Consider the following 24,361-nt stretch of genomic DNA (forward strand, 5'->3'; position numbering starts at 1 on the left):
GAAGTGGTCATCTTGACATCATGTGTTGATGTGCACACTCCCAAGGTACCTTTAAGACTGTTCTGTTCTGTCAATGAGTAGGATTACATCAGGGCAAGTCTGACCACCAGGTCAAGCAGGTATAAATACAAAAACTTTTTCTAAAAGTTAGGGATCGATATTTACTTCATATCGACCATTACTTGGGTAAGTATGGTACTCTAATGTTACAGGGCCACATTTAGACCCACACCTTTTAGACCCACATTATTCTAAATGCTAATAGTCTCCATAATATTTCTCTTCTGTGGCTTTATTTTGCAGAGGATTCCTTGGTGGGCATATCAGTGACAGGAGACCTCAAAGTGTGGGACCTTTCTTCATCAGTTAATGGTATCCAGGTCAGCTCATTGCAAAACATGCAGTCGACATTGTAGAAATTCTGCTTTCTATTACAGTACAGATTCTTCATTGCCTGCTCTAGTATTTGTTTTGTATTTTGCAGGCAAGGGAGGATGTTTTTGAAGCGGAATCCAAGTCACTCCAATGTTTTAATTGTCAAGCAGTCTGTTTCTGTACCTATACTGAACGTTTGCTGTTAGTAGTTTGCTCTGATTGCTGGAAGGTATGTTTTAATGCCATGCTAAAATAATATGGGGACATTAAACTAAAAGAGCGAAAAAATATAATGTACAATGGATTGGCTATGCCTGGCTTAGCTAGTAACACATTAGCCCTTCAGTCAGAAAGTCACAGGCTCAAGCCCTATAACAGGATCTGAGCACATTACCTCAGTGAGCACTTCTCCCGAGTGCTAGGAGAGCGCTATATTATGTTAGTAACTTTCTTTTGAAAGACTTGTTCAACTGAAGTCACATTTACTTGTAAAGCATGATTTTTACAATCTCATTGTCCTACCCATTGGACCACATCCTTGATCATGGTCAACATCCTTCTCATTCAATGGTGCCAAAATTAGATTAATTGTCACTTAATTTCTTGGTGTTTGCACTGGCACACAAAATTGCTGCCACTTTGCCAACCTCAAGGTGACGGTATTTAAGAGCAGCTTGTTTTTTGTGAGATCATGCAATGCTCTGAGACTTGATAAGGCACTTACCAGGAGAAAGCGAGTGAGGACTGCAGATGCTGGTGCTGGAAAAGCCCATCTGGGTGAGACACCATCCAAAGAGCAGGAGAGTCAACGTTTCGAGCATAAGATCTTCATCAGGAATGTTAGCAGTGTACACTCCTCTTCTTTCAGTCCTAAAGCAGCTCTGAAAAATTCGTACGTGGATAGATAATTAATTCTGCCTGGCAATTCAAATAATTTCTGAATTTAGTCTGTAAACTAAGATTTATTCCTTCAGTTGTGAACTTTATCTGTCAATTTAAATTTGTAAATCTGCTGGATGTGGAAAGCAATTGCAGCCATCCAGATTTACATTCGGTATATAAATGCCTTGATTTTCACTTTGTATTCTTGTTTAAGCCCCTCTATGACCTCATTGCAATGTATCTCTAACTACTGTGCATCCCTATGTTATAAAAAAACAGAAGCACCTTGAGCCTGCTCCACCATTTGGACACAATCATGGTTGAGCTCATTGTGGCCTCAACTCCACTTTCCTGCCCATTCCCCTTAACCTTTAAATCCATTACCGAGTAAAAATCTGTCTATCTTCTTAAATTAGTCCAGTATTCCAGTGGCCACAATTTTGGGTAATGAAAGCCACGGATTCACAACCCTTTGAGAGAAGTAATTTGTTGTCATCGTTGTTTTAAATCTGCCATCTCTTGGCCTAAAACTAAGACCTCTCATTCTGCCCTTGGTCTTGTCACTGGCAGTTGGGCCATTCAGCTGCTTTGGCCCTACTTTCCAGAATTTTCTGCCTCTCTCTGTCTGCTTTTCTGCCTCTTTCTATCCTCCTTTAAGATGTTCTGTAAGATCTGTCTCTTTGACTGATATCTGCTTTTTTGACTCACTGGATGTATTTGTCTGGTAATGTTGGTGCGAAGTACTTTTGGATGTTTTACTGGATTGAGGCATTACACAGATGTAAAAATAAAATGGTGCCTCTCTTGTAGACATTTTATTCTCTCATTGATGTCCTGTAGGTATTTGATTACTGTGACTTCTCATTGCTGTGCTTTGTCAACTGCAATAATGGTCACCACTGGGCTGGTGGCGAAGTCTTGGCTGCAAACAAAATAATCATCTGGACCGAGACCGGGCACAGTTACATCTACCAGCTGCCCGACAGGTGGGGACAGATGGGGAAACCACGTGAAAAGTTCAGGTACGGTACGAGTGGTGGATGTTCCATTCATTCCACCGTGAAAATCCCAGCATGGGACTGATATGTTTTTTTTTTAAAAGACCAGTGCACACAAAGCTTTCCCAGAGTGGGACATTTGTCAGGATGTTGGCAGCTGTGCACATTGGCTCCCACTGCGAGAGTCTAGAGAATGGGAGTAATCAGCCAGAACTTCCTGCTACACTTGTGAGGAGGAACTTAATAAGTAAAGACTATTCGTTTTATTAAAATGAGAAAGAATCCTTCTGACGCTGCATGCAAAACAATGGACGTTCCGGAGGGCGAAGTGGATAATTTAAAAAGTGAGGAATTTTGAATCACTGAGAATAAGTTTTGTAATATTGGAGGATAAATGGGGTTGGAATTGTGTCTTGGTGACTAATGTGTTTACATATTTTCTGAGCTCCTACTGATTACTGCTTCAATGGTAGGCAGTTCATGTTAAAATTGTGGAGGAATGGATTTCAAAACAGCTCCTTCAATATTATGTATATTGCATGTGATTTCAACTTGTTGGCCTTTCCCTGATAGAAGTCACAAATCTCTCTGGCTTTACTTGTGCTCAGCAGCAAACCCACTTCTTGACCAGTAAATTCTTCAATGTCTTTACAGCAGCCTGTTCAAAGCTGGCATTTTTACTTCCCATGGACATTCATTAACTGAAACTGTTTCACCTCGGTTGCTCTGCTATACATCAAAAGATGTTAACCGGAAGGTAATGTACATTTTTGAACATAAAATTTAATGTTCAATGCACTGTAATTCTAAAATGTGTTTAAATTCTGAATCCACTTAAAACTGTTGACAGGTTACAATGATTTTTCTATGCATATACTTGGAGAGTTTTGTGGTCTTGAGCTACCTTGAGTAAGAAATCTTTGAGGACTTTTTTTTTAAAGACAATGGGGTGGAAGGACATGTCCAGCTTTCTTAAATTCTGCCTTGAAATTGCAATGAGTATTAGTGTGTACTTGTACAAAACTTTTTTGTATTATTCCAAGGTATCAATTCAGTTAGAAATAAATATGAATCAATTGATTAGATTAGATTACTTACAGTGTGGAAACAGGCCCTTCGGCCCAACAAGTCCACACCGACCCGCCGAAGCGCAACCCACCCAGACCCATTCCCCTACATTTACCCCTTCACCTAACGCTATGGGCAATTTAGCATGGCCAATTCACCTGACCTGCACATTTTTGGACTGTGGGAGGAAACCCACGCAGACACGGGGAGAATGTGCAAACTCCACACGGTCAGTCGCCTGAGGCAGGAATTGAACCCGGGTATCTGGCGCTGCGAGGCAGCAGTGCCAACCAGTGTGCCACTGTGCTGCTCACTGTGCCACCGTGCCACCCACTGATATTCAAACATAATCTACAGAGAACTGTACCAGGCCATTTGGCCCATCTGACCTGTACTGGTGTTTATCCTCTGCACAAGCCTCCTCCCACCCTCTTCCCACTTCCTCCCACTTCACCAAACTCGAATAGAATATCCTTCCACTCCTTTTCCCATCACGTACTGACCGAGTCACCTCTTCAATCCATCCACGTGACTTGCCTCAGCTGCTCAGTGATAACGAGAGCCACATTCTAGGTGATTTTTTTTTCTGAATACCATAATGCATTTAATATTGACCAATATATTCATAACATCCACAACTGTTTTTCATACAGCTCCGCACTCCAGGCAGATTTTTGACAGGACGGAGACATGTGGGTGAAAGGGGCCACATGAAATATATCTCGTGGCTAGCTCACTGCCTTCCCGTTCACCCTGCCCTGATCTCCGTAAGACAGGAACTCGGTGATAATCAATTCATTCAGAAATGTGGCAACACACCTCTGGAGCAGTTAAGATTAGAACCCAGGCCTCCTCTTTGAGAGGTAGGTACTCTACCACTGCACCGCAGTAACATCTGGAAGAGCTGGGTAGGGCACCACCTGTAGGCCACCTGTCCTAAGGCCTCTTGGGGCCTTTAACTGCCCACTTAAGGCTCTCAACTTGCCTTCATTGCCACTATGGTGTCTCAGTGCATGAACCATAGAAGGTTAGTATGCAGGTACAGCAAGTAATCAGGAAAACTAATAGAATGTTCTTGTTTATTTGAGGGGAATGGAATGCATTATGCTTCAGTTACACAGGATATTGGTGAGCACCCATCTGGAGTATTGTGTACAGTACTGGTCACTGAACTTATAGAAAGACGATAACGCATTAGAAGTAGTTTAGAGAAGGTTTATTAGACTAATACCCAGAATGAGCAGATTGTTGAAACAGGAAAGGCTAGACTGGTTAGGTCTGCTTCCTCTGCAGTTCAGAAGTGACTTTAATTAAAACAAATACAATTCTGAGGGATTTGGCTGGTGGATGTTGCAAGGATATTTCCTCTTGCGGGAGAATGTAGAACTAGGGTCATAGTTGAAAAGTAAGTAGTCCTGTGGCACTACTTACAATGCCCACTGCCTCTATTCCTAGTTCTGGTAGGATCTCAAAACCAAGCCTGCAGATTTACAACAAGTATGGTACTGTTCAGCAGTTGTATTAAAGTTTTGGCAGGCTGGGATAAACACTTATGTTTTCTCAGTTTTGTACAAATTAGAAATAAGAATACCTGAAATAATATAATTCTTAGAATACTGAGGGTTTAGCTGGAAGCGTTTTGAATGATGAAGAGCTACCACCACTTTACAGAGAGGAACTGCACTTCTCTTTTTATCGATAAGTCTTTCCACAAAACTCTGTATGGGTTTAATTGGGTGAGCAAGTATTTTAGAAAGACATTTTTATGATATGATGGGAATGGACTGCAGCGAAATGTAATAACAATTGTAATCTATATGGGACTTGAAAGCAAGCTGAACAAAGGCACCACACTAATTGGAGGTTCAGATGACGTAACCCTTAAGAGCACAGCACAGTCAATTAAAACATCATCTGAACGTTGATATTAATGCCTTTCCATGTTACATTACAAGCATTTAAACACATTTCAGTATGGCATTAATCAGAACCATCAAATGCTTTAGCGTGCTGATAGAAAGGACAAGAGATTTTGCTTTTGATGTTTTGTCCTGCTGAACATGGTTACAATCTTGGAAAGTGTCGGTTTTGAGTTCCTTTTTCATCTTGTTTAAAGCCATTATAAAAGTACCATTAAGGAGAATTTTTATCACCGAGGCATTGCTTGTAAGGTAGCATTTAATGTCACAATTTCACTCCAATATTTTTCATATAAAGGCAGTAATTCCAACATTTTAGCTCGGAAGGTCAGGCCCCTTGGCTGCGACAGAGCCGCACACAGCTAGCTTCTGTGACAACTCTTTGTCCTGCTCTCATTATATTGTATAGAGTTTGGCACCTTTCCCATCTTGAATACTGATGGTGTCTCCCACATGATCATAAAGGTGGCTGGGCTTTGAATTCTGAGCCACTGGGAATGCTGTTCTGAAACCGGTCAGGTCATTAAAGGGTAGATGAGAGTAGTTTGACTGGACTTCATGTTTGACTTTACCTCCCTCCCTCTGGGCGCTGTTGCCTTGAGGCACCTGGTGAAGATTTAAAAGTCATCAGATGGGAGAAGATAATACATCAAGTCTATGTCCTTACCACCTCGTTATGGCATTAACACCCTGTGTAAACTAAGCTGCCTTCTAGCTGTAAATCTTCGAGTGTAAGTGACTTTTAATGATTGCTTTGTTGGGTTGTAATGCAATATGGATGATTATCAGTCTATGACATTCAGTCTTACTGTCTCGACTACCTCATAAATGTAAGTAATAGAATCTTGAAGGAAGCAGTAATATTTTACTTGTGTGTGTATTAAATCAAGAGAACTGTATGTTCTGTACATTTTTCTCTCTAATAAGACGCTGAAATGAGGGGCAGCCATTTTACAGAATTGTCCTCTCCTGATACGATGGGGGCAAGTCTCTTATGCAGCAACAGTGCCCTCTCCCTCAGCTTAAAACTCAGGGACAAACTGAGACCCGCTTGGCTAAGTTCTCGTACCTCAAATCGAGCTATTAGCTCAATCTGTGTGGCACTTTCACTGTTATCAGGGACAAGGAACCTTTCCCCCACCCCCAATGAGAGCAATTGGCCAATCAGGCAGTGGGTAGCTCTCCCACAGAGAGCTGAGATTGCAAGCAACCTGCAATGGAGCCAGAGAGACAAATGGGAGGGAGGTGTTGGTGAGCCCTGGGTTTCCCCAGGCTAGCCTGCAAGGCTGGTAATGAGAGCGAAGGACTGGGTTCAAGGTCATGGAGGGTACAGGGGAGTACCTTAATGGGAAAGCCTCCTTTGGGCACAGGGTGCTTAAGCAGCAGGTACTTCAAGCCCACCAACTCCCACAGCTAGCTGGCCTACACCTCCTCCCACCCTCCCTCCTGTCAAAATGCCAGCTCCTGCTCCCAGGAGAACCAGTTCCACCATAGAACATCCTAGATGGCCTCCTTCTTCAAAGACCACAATTTCCCCTTCCACGTGGTCCACGATGCCCTCCAGCAGATCTCCTCCACCTCCTACACCTCCACCCTTGAGCTCCACCCCTCCAATCGCAACAAGTGCAGAACCCCTCCCCCGGCCCTCACCCTCAACCCCACCAACCTCTGGATACAATGCATCATCCTCGGCCATTTCCGCCCCTACAAACACATCCCACCACCAGAGACATATTTCCCTCCCCACCTCTATCTGCATTCTGCAGAGACCATTCCCTCCGCAGCTCCCTTGTTCTGTCCATGCCCCCCACGCTCCCCTCCTGGCACCTTCCCTGCCATCGTAAGAAACCTGCACCAACACCTCCCCCCTCACCTCCATCCAATACCCCAAAGAATCCTTCCACATCCAACAGAGACTTTCCTGCACCTCCACACATGTCATCTACTGTGTCTATTGTTTTTATGTGATCTCCTGTACACTGGGGATACAGAACACCAACTTTTGAAACGCTTCAGAGAACATCTCCAGGACACACGCACTGAACAACCCCACTGCCCTGTGGCTGAATACTTCAGTTCCCCCTCCCACTCCGTCAAGAGCTAGCAAGTCCTGGGCCTCCTCCACCGCAAATCCAAGCCCCCACCCAATGGCTGGAGGAAGAATGCCTCATTTTCTGCCTTAAGACCCTTCAACCACACAGGATCACTGTGGATTTCACCAGTTTCCTCATCTCCCCTCCCCCATCTTATCTCAGATCCAATCCTCCAACTCGGCGCTGCCCTTTTGAACTGTCCTACCTGTCCATCTTCCTTCCCACCTATCCACTCCACCCTCCCCTCCGTCCTATCACCATCACCCCCCCCCACCTTACTCCACCTATCGCATTCCCAGCTACCTTCCCCCCAGCCTCACCTCCCTCCCATTTGTCTCTCAGCCCCCTTGGGCCTCCCCCACAATCCTGATGAAGAGCTTATGCTCGAAAAATTGTCTCTCCTGCTCTTCGGATGCTGCCTATCCAGCCCCACTCTTTTTGACTCTGATCTCTAACATCTGCAGTCCTCCCTTACTCCCTTCCAGCAGTCAACAATAAAGGCCTTGTTACTTGAAAAAGGAACCCTATACCCCTGGTAAATTCAAGTGAGGGTGGGAGATAGACCTTTAAGTGGCTATGAATTGGTCTGCTCTGATCTGGTGACTTTGACACCATCCCCATTGCTGGTGGGGTGACACTGGCAGTTAGTAGGTGACAGGAGTGTTGCCACCACAATGGGACCTGATTTTATGCCCTCTCCACCCACGTGCAAACCAACAATCATGGGAGGAGCATCCCACTTCCAGCCATGTTATGAAGCACTAACCTGTAAAACAGAGTATGAATGCAAGACACTTAAAAAATCTACTGATATTTCTGACACATAACATTGTCAGGGCACTAGCAAAGATAAGATTAGCCTTTTGACCACTGAGCTTAAACTGCTGACAAAACAGCCTTATTGAGGTACTTCTCAAAGAATCAGAGTTTTTTTGGCACGCAGTTCCCAGATCCAAAATGCTTGGGGGGTTAAAGAAAAACGGTGGGTGTGGCAGTGTTTAAAACCTCTTTGAACAAAAGAAATTGAGAATTAGCAGACTGGGTGGAAAAAAAATTGAAGCTAAAATAATAACAATGAGACATGGAGAAGGAGCAGATGAATCGAAATGTTTTCAAGTGGAATTTCTGTTCATTGCTTTATTTCTGAAGCCGATGAAATGAGGTTTGCTCCAGGTATTGATTCAATAAGTACCTGAGGTGCCAAATGGGTAGAACAATGAGATTTACTAGGTTCAGTTTATTACGAAACTCCATCTCGATATGAAATTTCTGACATGGTTGAAATGGTTGAAGTGTTTTAAAATTAGGCAGAAAAGATCAGTTTTTACATTAAGATTTGAAGAAGGCAAATTCAGCCTTGCATAACAGATGAAACAAACATTTTTCCAACATGTTATCTTCTTCAGTTTCTTCAGACAATTCTGATTTTTATCAATGAGCGTAAAGAACCATTTCATAAGATTCTGTTCTCTGGTGAAGCATCAGGAACGATTTCCATGTGGCACATTCCTGATGTCCCAATGGCCAACCGTGATGGTTCCCCTCAAGGTAAAAGTGAATTTTGCCAGAACCTGATTTTCTGATTGATTTTCTTTCATTGATGAGGAAAAGAAAATCAAACTAAGTGCATGAAAATCCAATAATAATTGTAATACCATCCTCTAAGCTAGAAATATAAAAGTATTTTCACATTTTTCTGGTAATTGGTTTTATCTCTATCGTTATACATGCTGATATATAATGTGGAAACTTGTCTATGTTGAATTCATTCAAGTTTCAAAATTAGCCAGGTCTCTTCATTCTTTTTTTTTAAATTTTGCTGCTTGAAATTGTGCTTTGTATTTAGAGTCATAGTCATAAAGCCATAGAGATGTACAGCATGGAAACAGACGCTTTGGACCAACCTGTCCATGCTGACCAGATATCCCAACCCAATCTCATCCCACCTGCCAGCACCTGACCCATATCCCTCCAAACCCTTCCTATTCATATACCCATCCAAATGCCTTTTAAATGGGGCAATTGTACCAGCATCCATCACTTCCTCTGGCAGCTCATTCCATACATGTACCACCCTCTGTGTGAAAAAGTTGCGCCTTAGATCTCTTTTATATCTTTCCCCTCTCACCCTAAACCTATGCCCTGTAGTTCTGGACTCCCCAACCCCAGGGAAAAGACTTTGTCTATTTATTCTATCCATGCCCCTCATAATTTTATAAACCTCTATAAGGTCACCCCTCAGCCTCCGACGCTCCAGGGAAAAAAGCCCCACCCTGTTCAGCCTCTCCCTATAGCTCAAATCCTCCAACCCTGGCAACATCTTTGTAAATCTTTTCTGAACCCTTTGAAGTTTTATAACATCTTTCTGATAGGAAGGAGACCAGAATTGCACGCAATATTCCAATAGTGGCCTAAGCAATGTCCTGTACAGCCACAACATGACCTTCCAATCCTGAATAAGTCCTGCTAAGATTTGCTTTCCCAAAGTACAGCACCTCACATTTATCTGAATTAAACTCCATCTGCCACTTCTCAACTGAGTAACCTTCTTCACTGTCCACTACACCTCCAATTTTGATGTCTTCTGCAAATTTACTAACTGTACCTCTTATGCTCGCATCCAAATCATTTATGTAAATGAAAAAAAGTAGAGGGCCCAGCACCGATCCTTGTGGCACTCCACGGGTCACAGGCCTCCAGTCTGAAAAACAACCCTCCACCATCACCCTCTGTCTTCTACCTTTGAGCCAGTTCTGTATCCAAATGGTTAGTTCTCCCTGTATTCCGTGAGATCTAACCCGAATTTATCGTTTGTTTTATTCGGTCATGGGACATGGCGTTGCTGGCCAGGTCAGCATTTATTGCCTGTCCCTAATTGCCCAGAGGACAGTTAAGAGTCAGTCACTTTGCTGTGGGTCTGGAGTCACATGTAGACCAGACCAGGTATGGATAGCAGATTTCCTTCCCTAAAGGATATTAGTGAACCAGACTGGTCTTTCTGACAATCAACAATAGTTTCATGTCATCATTAGATCCTTAATTCCAAATTTTGCATTGTTGAATTAAAAATTCCACCATTGTGGGATTTGAGCGCAGGTTGCTAGAACATAGTGAGAGGACAGGTAGTCAATATGCTGGAGATCAAGTGAACTGAAGGACCTTCTTTTACCTGTACATTTCTTATGTTAAACTTTCAGAAATTCAGATAGCTACGACGTTGAGTCTTCAAGAAGCATTTGAACAACATAAGATCTTGACGGAAGAAATAACTGGCCAGCTTGGTGTACTCCCAAATGGAATCCAAACTGGTTTGATTACCGCAAGTGTCTATATTCCCAATCTCGATAACCTGGTTTGTGGATGTGAAAACGGGAGAATTATAATTACCCTTGGCTTGCATGCTGCCCGGGCTCAACTCCTGGTGGAACACTCCTTGTTGAAAGGTATTGATCTTGTTACAAATGTTATAGCTTTTTTAAAACACTCACTGTCCAAGAATCCAAATTACCCAAGTGATGTATTCATTTATTTGTGGCTATTGTGGCTGAAAGCCTTCTACATTTGAATTGCACCTTGGTTTTAGGTTCCTTATAGCTTCACACTTAATACTTCAAAACCTTAATTATTCCCCCACCACCTTCACTCTCCAGCCTCATTTTTAATAGATAATGGAAGTTGCCATTTAATTACAACAGGGCAGGAAGTAAAATAGTATAAAGACAAATATGTGGTAAATAATAACATAAACTTTGTCTGTAACTTTATTTGAGAAACCAAAAGGCTTTGTGTGATGAGACAATATCTCTCACCCTTGTCCTGTGAAACCCCAGCAGACATTGAGAAAGGCTAATTATAGGTAGTGGTGCTTCCCTGGTATATTTGACTTCCCCACCAGTTAACTAGATTTGTGAGGAAATAGTTATTTTGTGTTACAAAATGAAACCAGAAAATAGGGGATATCCTGCTGAATTTACAAAATGAAGCTTCGTCACATAACAAGTCTAAAAAGATTAGAAAATGTCAACCTCAATTTATCTTCAGCCATTATCTTAGGGAATGTCACTGGCTTTTGCAAAATCAGCTCAGAAATGAGTAAGTTGGATTTTCTGGTCAAAATGAAAGTTAGTCAACAGCAAACTACTCATCGAAATATGATGGGTTTCTATCCCCAAACATTACAACAGCACCAAGCACACATTGTATTTATATAGCACCTTCAATGGAATAAACTATGTCAGGATGTTCCATGGAATTGTCATAAAGCAAAATTTGGCACTAATTGACTTAATGATAGGCTAGGTGGCCAAATCTTGATTGATGTGGTAGGTTTTAAACAGCTCCCTACAAGAGGCAAGTAAGGTTGAGAGATGTCAATGGTTTAGGAGGGAATCCCAGAATTTAGGACTTTAGTCACTAAAGGTATGATCACCAGTGTGGAGACATTAAAATTTTGGATTCTCAATACACCAGAATTAGATAGGTGCATATATCTCAAAGGGCTAGAAAAGAATACGGAAATAGGGAGGGATGAGGAATTTAAAAAATGATAACTTTTAAAATATTGACTTGCTGTGAAAAATCACATGTTCAGACAGACAGATAAACAGATAATTTCCAGTTTTGTCTTCCATTAGCTGTACAAACTGAACGTTTAAATACTCATCAATAGGTTACTTGCAAACTGAGAGGAAAATTTCATGAATACAGAACTCCATGTGCTCAGCAAGTAAAAATCTTCCACGTGTTATATTCGTTAAGATGTTTAATGTCTTCAAGCAAGCTTTCCTGTATATTTATTGTTAGCTAAGGGCTTAAGATAATTCAAACACGACAAGCATGAATTGAATCTGAATTCACGAGCCACTTTTAAAATATGGCTGAGAGCGATTTCAATATTTCTGAGTACATTATAATTAATGTCTGAATCTACAGTTTTATGACTGAGATAGCTGACCTGATTTCATTTTAGATATGTATTTTGTTGACGAGATGGTGTTTGTTTTTGCGGATGAAGTAAAAATGTGTCATGCAATTGGCGAATCTCCCATTCGTTCTGAGGTCAGCATTGAAGAGTTTTAAAATCTGCTTAAATTTAATCTGTATTAATTTGTAACTCACTTAGTGCACACTAAACATTTTACAGGTCAAACAGAGACTTCTCCTGAGTTCATGAAAGAAAATCTCTTACTTTGAGACACTGGTAATTGCATCAACTGCTTGGGAAAATGTAACCAAATCTAATATACGGTTTGCCACGTCACATTGTTTCTAATGGGTGGGCATGTAGCAGATCACTCAGGAAGTTCAAGTTTCGGTGGCAACATGTACGTTGTAGACTGGGTCCATGAATAGGGATGGTAGAGGCTCAAATTTCTTTCAGTCACTTAGTTAAGACCATAAGAAACAGGAGTGGAAGTAAGGCCATTCGGCCCGAGTTCACTCCGAATTCAATCAAGGCTGATGGACATTTCAATGCCACTTACCCGCACTCTCCCTGTCTCCCTTAATTCCTTGCGAGATTAAGAATTTATCAATCTCTGCCTTGAAGACATTTAACATCATGGCCTCCACTGCGCTCCATGGCAATGAATTCCACAGGCCAACCACTCTCGCTGACATGTGTTGGAAGGAATCGATGCTCAGCCTGTTAGTTACTTTATGGACACAGCTCCCTTGATCATCAAGATCTTGAATCTAAAGCTTCCTGGCCCAGAGACAGGGATGCTACCCACTTTAGCACAAGACCTCCTTTTTCTTAATACAGTATTACAAAATCTAATTTTGAAGCAAGGCAGATTTAGTTAGATAAAATGAATTGTTATAACTCATTAATTGGATAACTTAAGAGTAAGGATAAACAGGCAGGAGAGCTTCTATTACTTGATAAGTTATGTTGCCACTGAGGTGGTGAATCGAGAGAGGGTCTCTATACTTGTAGTGTTTGATTTTGTGAATAAATCCAAGTTGAATAAAGATGGACTCTGCCTCTATTCCTGATGAAGGGTTTTTGCCCGAACGTCGATTTTCCTGCTCCTCAGATGCTGCCTGAACTGCTGTACTTTTCCAGCACCTCTCTAATCCAGAATCTGGTTTCCAGCATCTGCAGTCATTGTTTTTACCTTGTTGAAAGCATATCCAATATTTATTAATTTATTCATTCATGGGATGTGGGCCTCGCTGGCTCTTCAGCATTTATTGCACATCCCTAATTACCCTTAGTGATAAACCATATTCTTAACTGCTGATGTCGGGGCGATGGTGTAAATACATCCATAATGCTGTTAGGAACAAAGGAACGATGATAGTGAAGGGACGATGATGAACAATAAAATCACAAGGATCATAGGAAACCCACCCACAGGTTTGTGTTAAGCTGAGCTCCGAGGTAACCAAGGAAGCCCTGTGTAACCCAATTTGCTTACAAATGTGTTCTGTGTCAAAAAAAAATGAAAACACAGTGATGCAGGAAATATGTGAAATGTCTTTATTTTTTTCAATTTGTTCACACCTTACAATGGCCTGACCTTGGGCAGCAAAAGACATTGAAAAACATTGGGACTTAACTCAGGAAAAACTCAGTAATCTTTTTCCACTTAATGTGTTATCTCCAGATGAGTTACAGTCAGATATGTTTTCCATGTTTTCACACTTCAGTGCAAAATCTTGGATCATGTCTATAGCCTTTGCGGTTGTAGCATGTGAGTGGGTGGGCTTTCATCAGACTCTTCGAGGTGATCATCTTCCTTTATTTCTGTTGCTGCATTTTGTTAGCACTTCTGATCCATGCCTCAGTGTGAATATTTTGATATTCACAAAAGTACTACTAGACACGTCAGATCCCAGCATGACAGTTAACAACAGAATAGAGGTTTATTACACAAAAGAACAAATAAAACAAACAAAGCGACCTCAGTATCTTTGACGTGAAAAACAACTTCAAAATGCACATCAAAACTGTTTGCCAACACTATCTCTTACACAGTCTCAAATTCAGAGAAGAATTACCAGGCATTTCAACTCCGCAAGATTCAACTTAACCAACTCATTCTCAGTTGTCTCTTGCAGACTGTGGTAACAGGTCAATGAGACTTTTCCTAATCTGTTTACATGAACTTTTCACAGATTTGTGAGCCTGAACTTTCTCAGTTCTAGTGCTCTGCAGATTTCCAACCAAATCTCTTGTTTGAAAATTTCATAAGCTGATGTAATGTATTCCCTGAACTGGCCTGAATCCTTCTTTTAAACTGGCTTCCAAACTCAAGGCAGCTGTCTTCTGAGCTGAATTACAGTTCTACCTTTCCAACTGCATTTATAAAGAAGACTTGAGTTATTTTAGAGAGAACAAGGCAAGTTGTTTAATATTTGAATAGGAGTTAGAGAAGGGGTTGTTTGCAAATAAAAACAACTTGGCAACAGTTCCTGTTTCTGCAATGCCTATTATATACAGAACCTCAATGAAAGTATTCAAAAAATAAAGAAGACTTGCTCTTGATTCTTCTGAACTGAAAACAAAGTGAATGGCCTTACATGTTTACTGTACCTGCCATAAATAGCATAATATTAACAACTTTCTATTAACACCACAGCAGGTTACAACCAGCTGCTCTCTGACACAGACTGGATTAGGTCATTGTTCCAGAAGGATTCTCTCATCTTTGTTTATTTTAAAGAAAACCTTTCACAAAAGTAAAAATAAACTATGCCACTTTTGGATGTAGGTTTGCTCACTGAGCTGAAAGGTTCATTTCTAGACATTTTGTTACCTTACTAGGTAACATCTTCAGTGGACCTCACGCGAAGCAATGCTGAAAATTCCTGCTTTCTATTTATAGGTTTGAGCAAATCTACATCCAAAACCTCAACCTGAACTACAAATCTTCTCAAAACTCGCTGAAACTAAGCTACTATTTTGAAATCCAATCCCCACATATGATATTATTTTATATCCAGCTTTCATTTCACCTCTCAAAAGAAGCAGCAATGTTTTGATGCTGTACATGTTTATATCAGTGACATACTTCTTTATTTCTTCACTTTCCACTATTATATTGTTAAACATGAGAGGGAACCTGGTAAAAGTCATTTAAAAAGTCTTGTTTTATCCTTGTTAAAAGTATCTCTTGATGTATACTCTCAGGAAGTGAGTGAGACCATTCTGCAGCCATTGTTGTAAACTTTCCTGTGACTTCATGCTGTAGTGTAGCCTAATACTGCACTGATTGGTTAGTGCAGTTTTATGCTGGGGGGGGGGCTGAGAGAAGAATGGAAGGGGTGTGGAGTTGGGGGAAAGGTAGCTGAGAATGCGATAGGCAGACGAAGGTGGGGGAGAAGGTGATAGGTCAAAGAGAACGGTGGAGTGGATGGATGGGAAAGGTGATGGACAGTTCAAGAGGATGGTGTCGAGTTGGAAGCTTGGGACTGGGATAACGTGGGGGGAGGGGAAATGAGGAAACTAATGAAATCCACATTGATCCCTTGTGGTTGCAGGGTCCCAAGGTGGAATATGAGGCGTTCTTCCTCCATGAGTCGGGTGGTTAGGGTTTGGCGATGGAGGAGGCCCTGGACCTGCATGTCCTTGATGGATTGGGAAGGGAAGTTGAAATGTTCAGCCACGGGAAGGTGGGTTTAGTTGGTGTGGGTGTTCCAGTGATGTTCTCTGAAATGATCCACAAGTTGGCGTCCTGTCTCCGCAATATAGAGGGGACCACATCGGGTGCAACAGGTACAGTAGATGACATTGGTGGAGGTACAGCTCCTGTTCCCCTTAGTCCAGGAACTCCCCAACTACGTTCAGGATACCAGCCTTGCCCTTCACCTCCTCCAAGACTTTAGATTCCCCAGAATCCAACACCTTATCTTCACCAAGGACATCCAGTCCCTGTACACATTGATCTGCCATGACGAAGGTCTCCAAGCCCTCTATTTCTTCCTCTCACTCCATTCCAATCAGTACCCTTCCACTGACGCTCTCATCCACCTGGCTAAACTGGTCCTCACCCTCAAAACCTTCTCCTTCCAATCCTCCCACTTGCTCCAAACCAAAGGGGTAGCCATGGGCACCCACATGGGCCCCAGCTATGCCTGCCTCTTTGTGCGATACGTGGAACAGTCCACCTTCTGGCAACACCCCCTACCTGTTCCTCCGCTACATTGATGACTGTACCGACGCCACTTTGTGCTCCCACGTGGAGGTTGACCAGTTCATCAACTTCAGTAACCCCTTTCATCCTGACCTCAAATTCACCTGGACCATCTCGGACACCTCCCTCCCCTTTCTGGACCTCTCCATCACCGTCTCCAGCGACCAATTATCACGGACATCTACTACAAGCCCACCGACTCCCACTGCTACCTTGACCATACCTCCTCCCACCTTACCGCCTGTAAAAATGCCATCCCTTATTCCCAATTCCTTTGCCTCCACTTCTTCTGTTCCCAGGATGACCAATTCCACCTTAGAAAATCCCAGATGGCCTCCTTCTGCAAAGATTGCAATTTCCCCTCCGATGTGGTTGACAATGCCCTCCAGCCTATCTCCTCCACTTTGTGCATGTCGCCCTCGAACCCAACCCCCCCAATGCAACAAGGACAGAACCCCCCAGTCCTCACCTCCCACCCCACCAACCTCCACATATACTTCATCATCCTCCGCCATTTCCACCACTTCCAGAAGGACCCTACCGCGAGAGACGTAATTCCATCCCCATCCATATCAGCGTTCCGGAGAAAGCATTCCCTCTGCGACTCCCTCATCGGATCCACACCCGCACCAGCCCACACCCCACTCCTAGCACCTACCCCTGCCACCAGAGGAAGTGCAAAACCTGTGCCTGCACCTCCCCCTCCATCCAAGGCCTCCAAGGATCCTTCCACATCTGACAGAAATTCACCTGCACCTCCACCAATGTCATCTACTATATTGGTTGCACCCGATGTGGTCTCCTCTACATCTGGGAGACAGGACACCTACTTGTGGATCGTTTCAGAGAACATTTCTGGGACACCCGCACCAACTAACTCCACCGCCCCATGGCTGAACATTTCAACTAACCCTCCCACTCCGCCAAGGACATGCAGGTCCTGGGCTTCTCCATCACCAAACCCTAACCACCCGATGCCTGGAGGAAGAGCGCCTCATATTCTGCCTTGTGACCCTGCAACCACAAGGGATCAATATGGATTTGACTAGTTTCCTCATTTCCCCTCCCCCCACATTATCCCAGTCCCAAACCTCCAACTCGACACTGCCCTCTTGACCTGTCTATCACCTTTCCCACTTATCCACTCCACCATTCTCTCCAACCTATCACCCTCTCCCCAACCTTCATCTGCCTATCGCATTCTCAGCTATCTTTCCTCCCAACCCCGCCCCCTCCCATTTATTTCTCAGATCCCTGACCCACAAGCACCATTCCTAATGAAGGGCTTATGGCCGAAATGTCAATTCTCTTGCTCCTTGGATGCTGCCTGACCTGCTGTGCTTTTCCAGCACCACACTCTCGACCCCACAACTCCTACTTGACAGTATACCATTGTCCCACTGCCTTTGGCAGGTATGCTTTGATGGTGAGATAGGGAAGGTGATAGTGGTTTCTGAGATACAGTCGTATTCATGGAATTGGACCTTATGGACAATGTCAAGCTGTCGGCTAATCTAAGGAATTTGCTTCCAATTTAGATACAAGAAGGTATTTGCAAGTTGAAAGGCTAGGTTTCCAGGGCCAAGGTAATTCCTTCGTTTTGGCTTTGCAGTGGTTTTAATACTGCTGTGTGGATTGTGAGACCATTTCATAGGGCATCTTGAAATCAGCCACATTGCTATGGGGCTGGAGTCACACGTCACACGTCAGTTAAGAATGGCAGATGTCCTTCCCTGAAGGACATGAATGCAGATGGGTTTCACAACATTTGGCAATGGTCTTGTGGTCTCAATTAGACTCACTTTTCATTGCAGATGTATTCACTGAATTTAAATTTCACCATCTGGCATGGCGGGATTGAAATCTATATCCCAAGAACATTAGCCTGAGTTACTGGACTAGTAGTATTGCAACTATACTACTCCCTCCCGTTTTGATGCCATTAAATCTGGGGGTGTTCAAAAGAGCAGAGTGAGAGGAGCACAGGCATCTTGGAGGATTGAGGGGCCAGAGGAGGTTATCGAGTCAAGATCAGTTAGAGGTCAGTAATTTTCTTACAAATTTCAAGTGAAGGATGAGGTGCCCAATTTTATTTCTCTCCATTTTCTAGAGGTGAGAGAAATGTAACATTTAAGAAGCATTTGGATGGGTATATGAATAGGAAGGGTTTGGAGGGATATGGGCCGGATGCTGGCAGGTAGGACTAGGTTGGATTGGGATATCTGGTCAGCATGGACAGGTTGGACCGAAGGGTCTGTTTCCATGCTGTACATCTCTATGACTCTATGACTCTATGTGACTGTTCTTGACATCAAGGTAGTATTTGACGGAGTCTGGGACCAAATACTCCCAGTAAAATGATCAATGGGTAAGTTTCTCAATGTTGGAAGTGATGCCAGGTATAGGGGTAGTTGCGTGGGGCTACTGCAGCCACAAGGATCTCTGTGTATGTGTTCTCAAAGGCAGTATCTAACCATCTCCAGCTGCTACATCAATGACCTTCCCTCTTTTCTGAAGCCAGACATGAGACTGTCCACTGATGGTTACACACAAAGGCCAGCTCCATTCATTGTTCCTCAGATAATAAAGAATTTTATGCCATGTGCATCATGATCTGAAAAAGTATTTGTTGGTTAATGGCAAGAACAAGCATATTTCCCACCCGCTTGACACTCACTGGCATCACCAAGTCCCTCACCACCAATATCCAGGGGTATCTGTTCACTACCTGCCACCACTCTGTACAATAGATGGGAAAGGCTTCATATTCTGTCTCAAGTGGCCTACCTCTTGACTGTTCAAACCTACAAGGCCCAAGTGAGGAGTATGATGGAACAGTCTCCAGTTTTCTGGCTGTTACCTACTACAATGACATTCAAGAAACTCAACACCATCCAGGATGAAGGATCCCACGAGATAGACATGCCAAACACCAGATTCAAGATGCACTTCTGTAGAGCTGGTGTATTGTTGATCACATTGTATATTGCCTATAACATGTATTGTAGCAAGACACCATTGTAGGTAGCATCAATCAAACCTAAAATGCCCACTTGCTATATCTTTATTTACCACTAGTACCATCATATGGTATTCCAGTTTGGATTGTTCACTGCCACCGGTCCTCCTTTCTCTGTGCTGAGTCTAGGTCCTATCTAAGTATCAGTAGAGGCAAATAGTCCATTGGTGAGTCTGAACAGAAGAGGTGCTTGCCTTGCATAATAAAGTAGGTTGGTTGCATGATAGTGATAAATACAGTTTACATTAACTTGCTCGGTATAATCACTAAGGATGCTGGGGAACTATATGAAACATATCATCTCCCTTTGGGAACCTGTACTGAACTCTTTAGTGTCCACTCACAGACTGTGTAGCATCTTTGAAATGGTTGACGCTCAACATTTAACTCTTTCCAAACTATTACCTTGCACAATGCCACTGTGTAAAAGGCAGTTAGGACACACGAATGTCACCATTTTTAAGTTTCTTTCCAACTCACACACCAATTTGTCTTGGACTTCTATCACCGTTCCTTCATTGTGGTTGGATCAAATTCATGTGTCTATATATCTGGCAACACGAGGGATCACTTTCACCAAATTGATACAATGGTTCAAGAATGTCCCAAGAATGAATAAAAGGCTACACTTAGGGGCACAAGGCGTTAACTTAATTTAACAGTACTAGCAATGCCTTTTTCACTCTTCTATGTACCATGGGATCTGTTAAATGAATTTTCCTCATGTTGTCAAGAACAAAAGGATATATGTTTGCAGGCTGCACATTGTTAGTTGCTAGAGGGAGCTATAATGTGGGTACTTTGATGTTATTTGTAGCTTGCAACAGTACTGAAAAAAATCCCCTAGAAATAGTGAACATAATAATGCCAATTAGATTTCACCTAGTAAAATGGTGATTTTTAATCCCCCTCCCATGCAATTTTAAGATGTTGACCTGGAGCTGTCAGGTGAGGTGTCTGCAAAGTGTCTGCTTTGGTACAAAGGGCTTTGTTTCAAACATTGAAAATCCAATTCTAAGATTAAAAGGCATTTGTTCTTTCAGCTTGGTTACCCCACAGGATTCTGGTGGGTCACTGTGCTAAAGTCACCTGTCTCCTCCACCCATGCAATAAATCTGCGACCTTTGACACCAGCTGGTTGGTCTCTGGGGACGAGGATTCGAATGTGATCTGGTGGAATATGTTCAAAGGAGAAGTTCTGCACAAATTTGTGTTGCACGCAGGCCCAGTACTGAACCTGTCAGTATGTCCAGAAGACTGCAGTGTAAGTACTGATAAAAACGGAAGTAAATAAATGTTCCCACACTGTAGACTCGATTGAATTATGACATATTGGGACAATAATAAGCCATTGATTTACTGATGATAAAATCATGATATTGATGTTGATATAAAAATGTTGTATATTAAGCATTTTTATTACTGTATTTAACATTTTAATAGGTTTTAAATGGATGTAATGTGCATTGTAATGGTGTGTATACAATCATTTCTTTGCTAGATGTACTCATTGGAAAGCACATCAATATATTTGCTGGCGCAGTGCCTAACATAACTAAGGCTTTGTGTCCCAGAGCAGAATTCTGCACAGGGCTCACATTCACGGCTACGATAACTATAATCATTTCCCTCTCTGCAGTACCAAGCTGTGCCAATTACAAATACATTCTATAATGGCATAAGGAAGCAGCTATTTCATTTTCTGTGCAAGATTTCAGTCACGGCACGGTAGGGGAGTTATAATTGGCAGCAGCACATCTGGGTCAAAGAAACAAAAACAGCAGGGTCCCAGATTCTAATTGTTATCCAGCTGCCAGTGCTGGACATGTCTCTCATTGGGTGATGGCAGGAGCGACTCCATTGTGACAACAAAAAGCTAACACTATGCATTTTTAGGACTTTGTATGAAGATTCAGCCATTTGGGAGTGAGGGATTTGAGGATGACTGCTGGTTTTGAACCATGCCTAACCCAGGCGACGATAGTTTGGGAAAGGGAAGGAAGAGGGGGTCATTAAGGGCTTCTGTGAATTTTTGCAGTTGATGAAAATACTACTGGCCCTGAGCCAGGTTCTTTGCTCTTTGCTGCTGCTTGTTTAGCTTTGCACTTGTCAAAGAGCAACAATTGTAACATAAAACAAAGAACTGCAGATGCTGAACATCTGACACATTATCAGGAATTACTGGAGTAACTCAGCAGATCTGGCAACATATGTGGAGAGAAAGTAGTTACATGGAGTAGAGTCCAGTGACCCTTCTTCAGAACTGGACTAATCAGAAGATCTGAAGAAGGGTCACTGGACTCGAAACATCAACTCTGTATCTCCCTTCACAAATGCGGGTAGACCTGTTGGGTTTCTCAGGCAAATTCTGGGTTTTTTAAAATTCATTCATGGAACGAGACTAGCTGGCTGGGCCAGCACTTATTGCCCATCCCTAATTGCCCAGAGGGCAGTTAAGAGTCAACCACATTGCTGTGGGTCTGGAGTCACATATAGGCAAGACCAGGTAAGGATGGCAGATTCCTTCCTTAAAGGATCAGATGGGTTTTTCCTGACAATTGTCAATGGATTCATGGTCGTCATTTGACTTTTAATTCCAGATTTTTTAAAAGCTTAAATTTAAAGACTACCATCTGCTGTGGCAGGATGTGAGCCCAGGTGACCAGAACATTACCTGGGTCGCTGGATAAACAGTCCAGTGATAATGCTGCTAGGCCATCTGCTCCCCATACCATTCTGATGTTCTGTTTCCAAGAGATGTGCAATTCAATGTTTCTTTGCATTCCCCCACAATTAAGATATGAACATGTGATTCTTTTTGACATTTACTTCATAAAGACTAAACGTGTCACTCATTTTATTTCATTAGCCAGAGATACACCAGTGCATTTGCTGTTTAGCAAATGATAATTCTGTCACGTTGTTGAGTCTTCAATACCGAACATGCTTGATGCATGCAAGAAAACATCTTTCACCAGTGAAGATAATAAAATGGCGTCCAGCAGAAGACCTCCTTGTAGTTGGATGTGATGATGGAGCAGCATATGTTTGGGACGTTGAGACTGGTATGCAAAAATCTCCTGAATCCTATTGAGGCTTTCTACAAACTCTTCTGCTGAATTTTGCTTAGCACAGGTGATCGATTTCTTATACATTCTGCAGATAGATTTGCATCAGGATGTTTGAAATTTAGTCTTGCCTGCTGACAGTACTAATGATTCTATTACAAAGAGTAAGTACAATAAAAATACCAGGTAACTTTACACACGTTAACATTCTAATCCTGTGACATGGATTTCTGGCCTTTGTTCAACAACGTTAATTTGAATTTGTACAACACTACAAACAGTGAAGTTCTCCAAAGTGCTTTGCAGGAACATTTTTCCACCAAAACTAGGCACCGAGCCATATAAGAAGATATAATTAATGCTGACTAAAGATTTGGCCAAGGGATAGGTTTTTCAGTGTTGCCAAGAGATTAGAGAGGCAGAGGGGTTTTATAGAACGAGTTCGAGTATAGGCGGCTGCTGATGGCGTGGCACAAGAGACCGCAACTGCAAAATTCTCCAAAGTTTGGAGGAGGTTACAGAGATGGGAAGGTGTTTGGGCCATGGAAAGATTTCACACATATTTTGTTAATCTTACAATTGAGGTGCTATTTGCGATCACTTTCATAATGATCATTATGCGTGATACAGATGCAGAAAAGTCCTGGCAAGAATATAAATTGATGTGGAACTCACCCCCATCTGTCTGAAGATTAAAGCTAAGACTTGAAATCTTACTCCCTAATATCATGGAAACAGGGTAAATCAGCCTGCAAATGTTTAAATTTCAGGGACATATAATTCATCTTGTATTATGAGACGCAGTCTGATTCATTTATGCATGTTAGATGTTAAATATATTCAAACACAGACCCTGCACATTGTAGGGAAAAGCATTTGTCTATATGTTGCACCTTTGTCATTGAGGAAAAGCTTGTAGAGCACTCAGTCCACAAGCATTGGCCTCATTGTGATTTTGTTTCGATGTCCTTGAATAAACCGTACCATAAAGTTGTATTTTGTATCTTTAAGCAGCTTCATTCAGTTCACAGCCCTTCTCAAGAGTGTCAGCTTGGTCTTTATATTGTCCCCCAGCTGTTACTCTGTTAGCTTCAGGGAATTGACAAATAAACCTGTGATTGCAATTGCCAGGCTGAAATCTCTGTGGGTGTGTTGTATTAACAATATTCCAGATATCTTGCTGTGATTCTTTTAGTCTGAGTGCAGAATGCATTTTGCCATTCTGCTCATTTGTTTCTCCAAATTATTTCAACTCAAGTTGCATTAAGTTGTGTCTCTTGACAATCAGTGGCGTTGTCATTAATGAATGCGGTCGTCATCAACATTCTGGAGGTTACCATTGACCAGAAACTTAATAGAACTGTGGCCACAATAATACTGTATCTATGAGAGTGGGTCAGGGTATGGGAAATCTGTTGTAGTTAACTCACCTCCTAATTCTGCAGTGCCCCACCCCCACCCTTGATTAGCGGGCCAATATCCATAACCTAAATGAGGCAGTAACAGACTTACAGAGATTTACAAAGATTTTATTATAAATCTATAGTTTAGCACTAACATCAGTTTCCAATGTTCACTTCTGGACCATTTCCCTGGAGTCCAGAGCTGAGCTCTCCAGTGGGGAGGAACCCAGCTCATATTTGTTAAACCGATTTGATTGGCAATATTGTGACCCACACTGGCAAGTGGGACGGAAACCCAAAGAAGCCAGCTTTTTAAAAAAACTTTATTTTTAGAACCCTCCTCCAATTAATTAAAATACCTAATTGACAAGTTACCAACCTGATGAAGGGCTTATG

At 42.3% G+C, this 24,361-nt stretch overlaps 1 protein-coding gene across 1 annotated transcript in view; it reads left to right on the forward strand.

Moving 5' to 3' along the window:
* The window catches only part of LOC140468936 (WD repeat-containing protein 72-like), a 300,146-nt gene that overhangs the window by 53,163 nt on the left and 222,622 nt on the right, over positions 1–24,361 (forward strand). Inside the window, exons 6-13 of the mRNA XM_072565060.1 lie at positions 304–380; positions 485–604; positions 2,098–2,279; positions 2,910–3,012; positions 8,742–8,883; positions 10,533–10,778; positions 20,538–20,758; positions 22,364–22,559. Of these exons, the coding sequence (XP_072421161.1) occupies positions 304–380; positions 485–604; positions 2,098–2,279; positions 2,910–3,012; positions 8,742–8,883; positions 10,533–10,778; positions 20,538–20,758; positions 22,364–22,559 (1,287 nt within the window). The remainder of the gene's footprint in view (positions 1–303; positions 381–484; positions 605–2,097; positions 2,280–2,909; positions 3,013–8,741; positions 8,884–10,532; positions 10,779–20,537; positions 20,759–22,363; positions 22,560–24,361) is intronic.

Source organism: Chiloscyllium punctatum, chromosome 48 (assembly GCF_047496795.1).
Source record: "Chiloscyllium punctatum isolate Juve2018m chromosome 48, sChiPun1.3, whole genome shotgun sequence".
NCBI classification, from domain to species: Eukaryota; Metazoa; Chordata; class Chondrichthyes; order Orectolobiformes; family Hemiscylliidae; genus Chiloscyllium; species Chiloscyllium punctatum.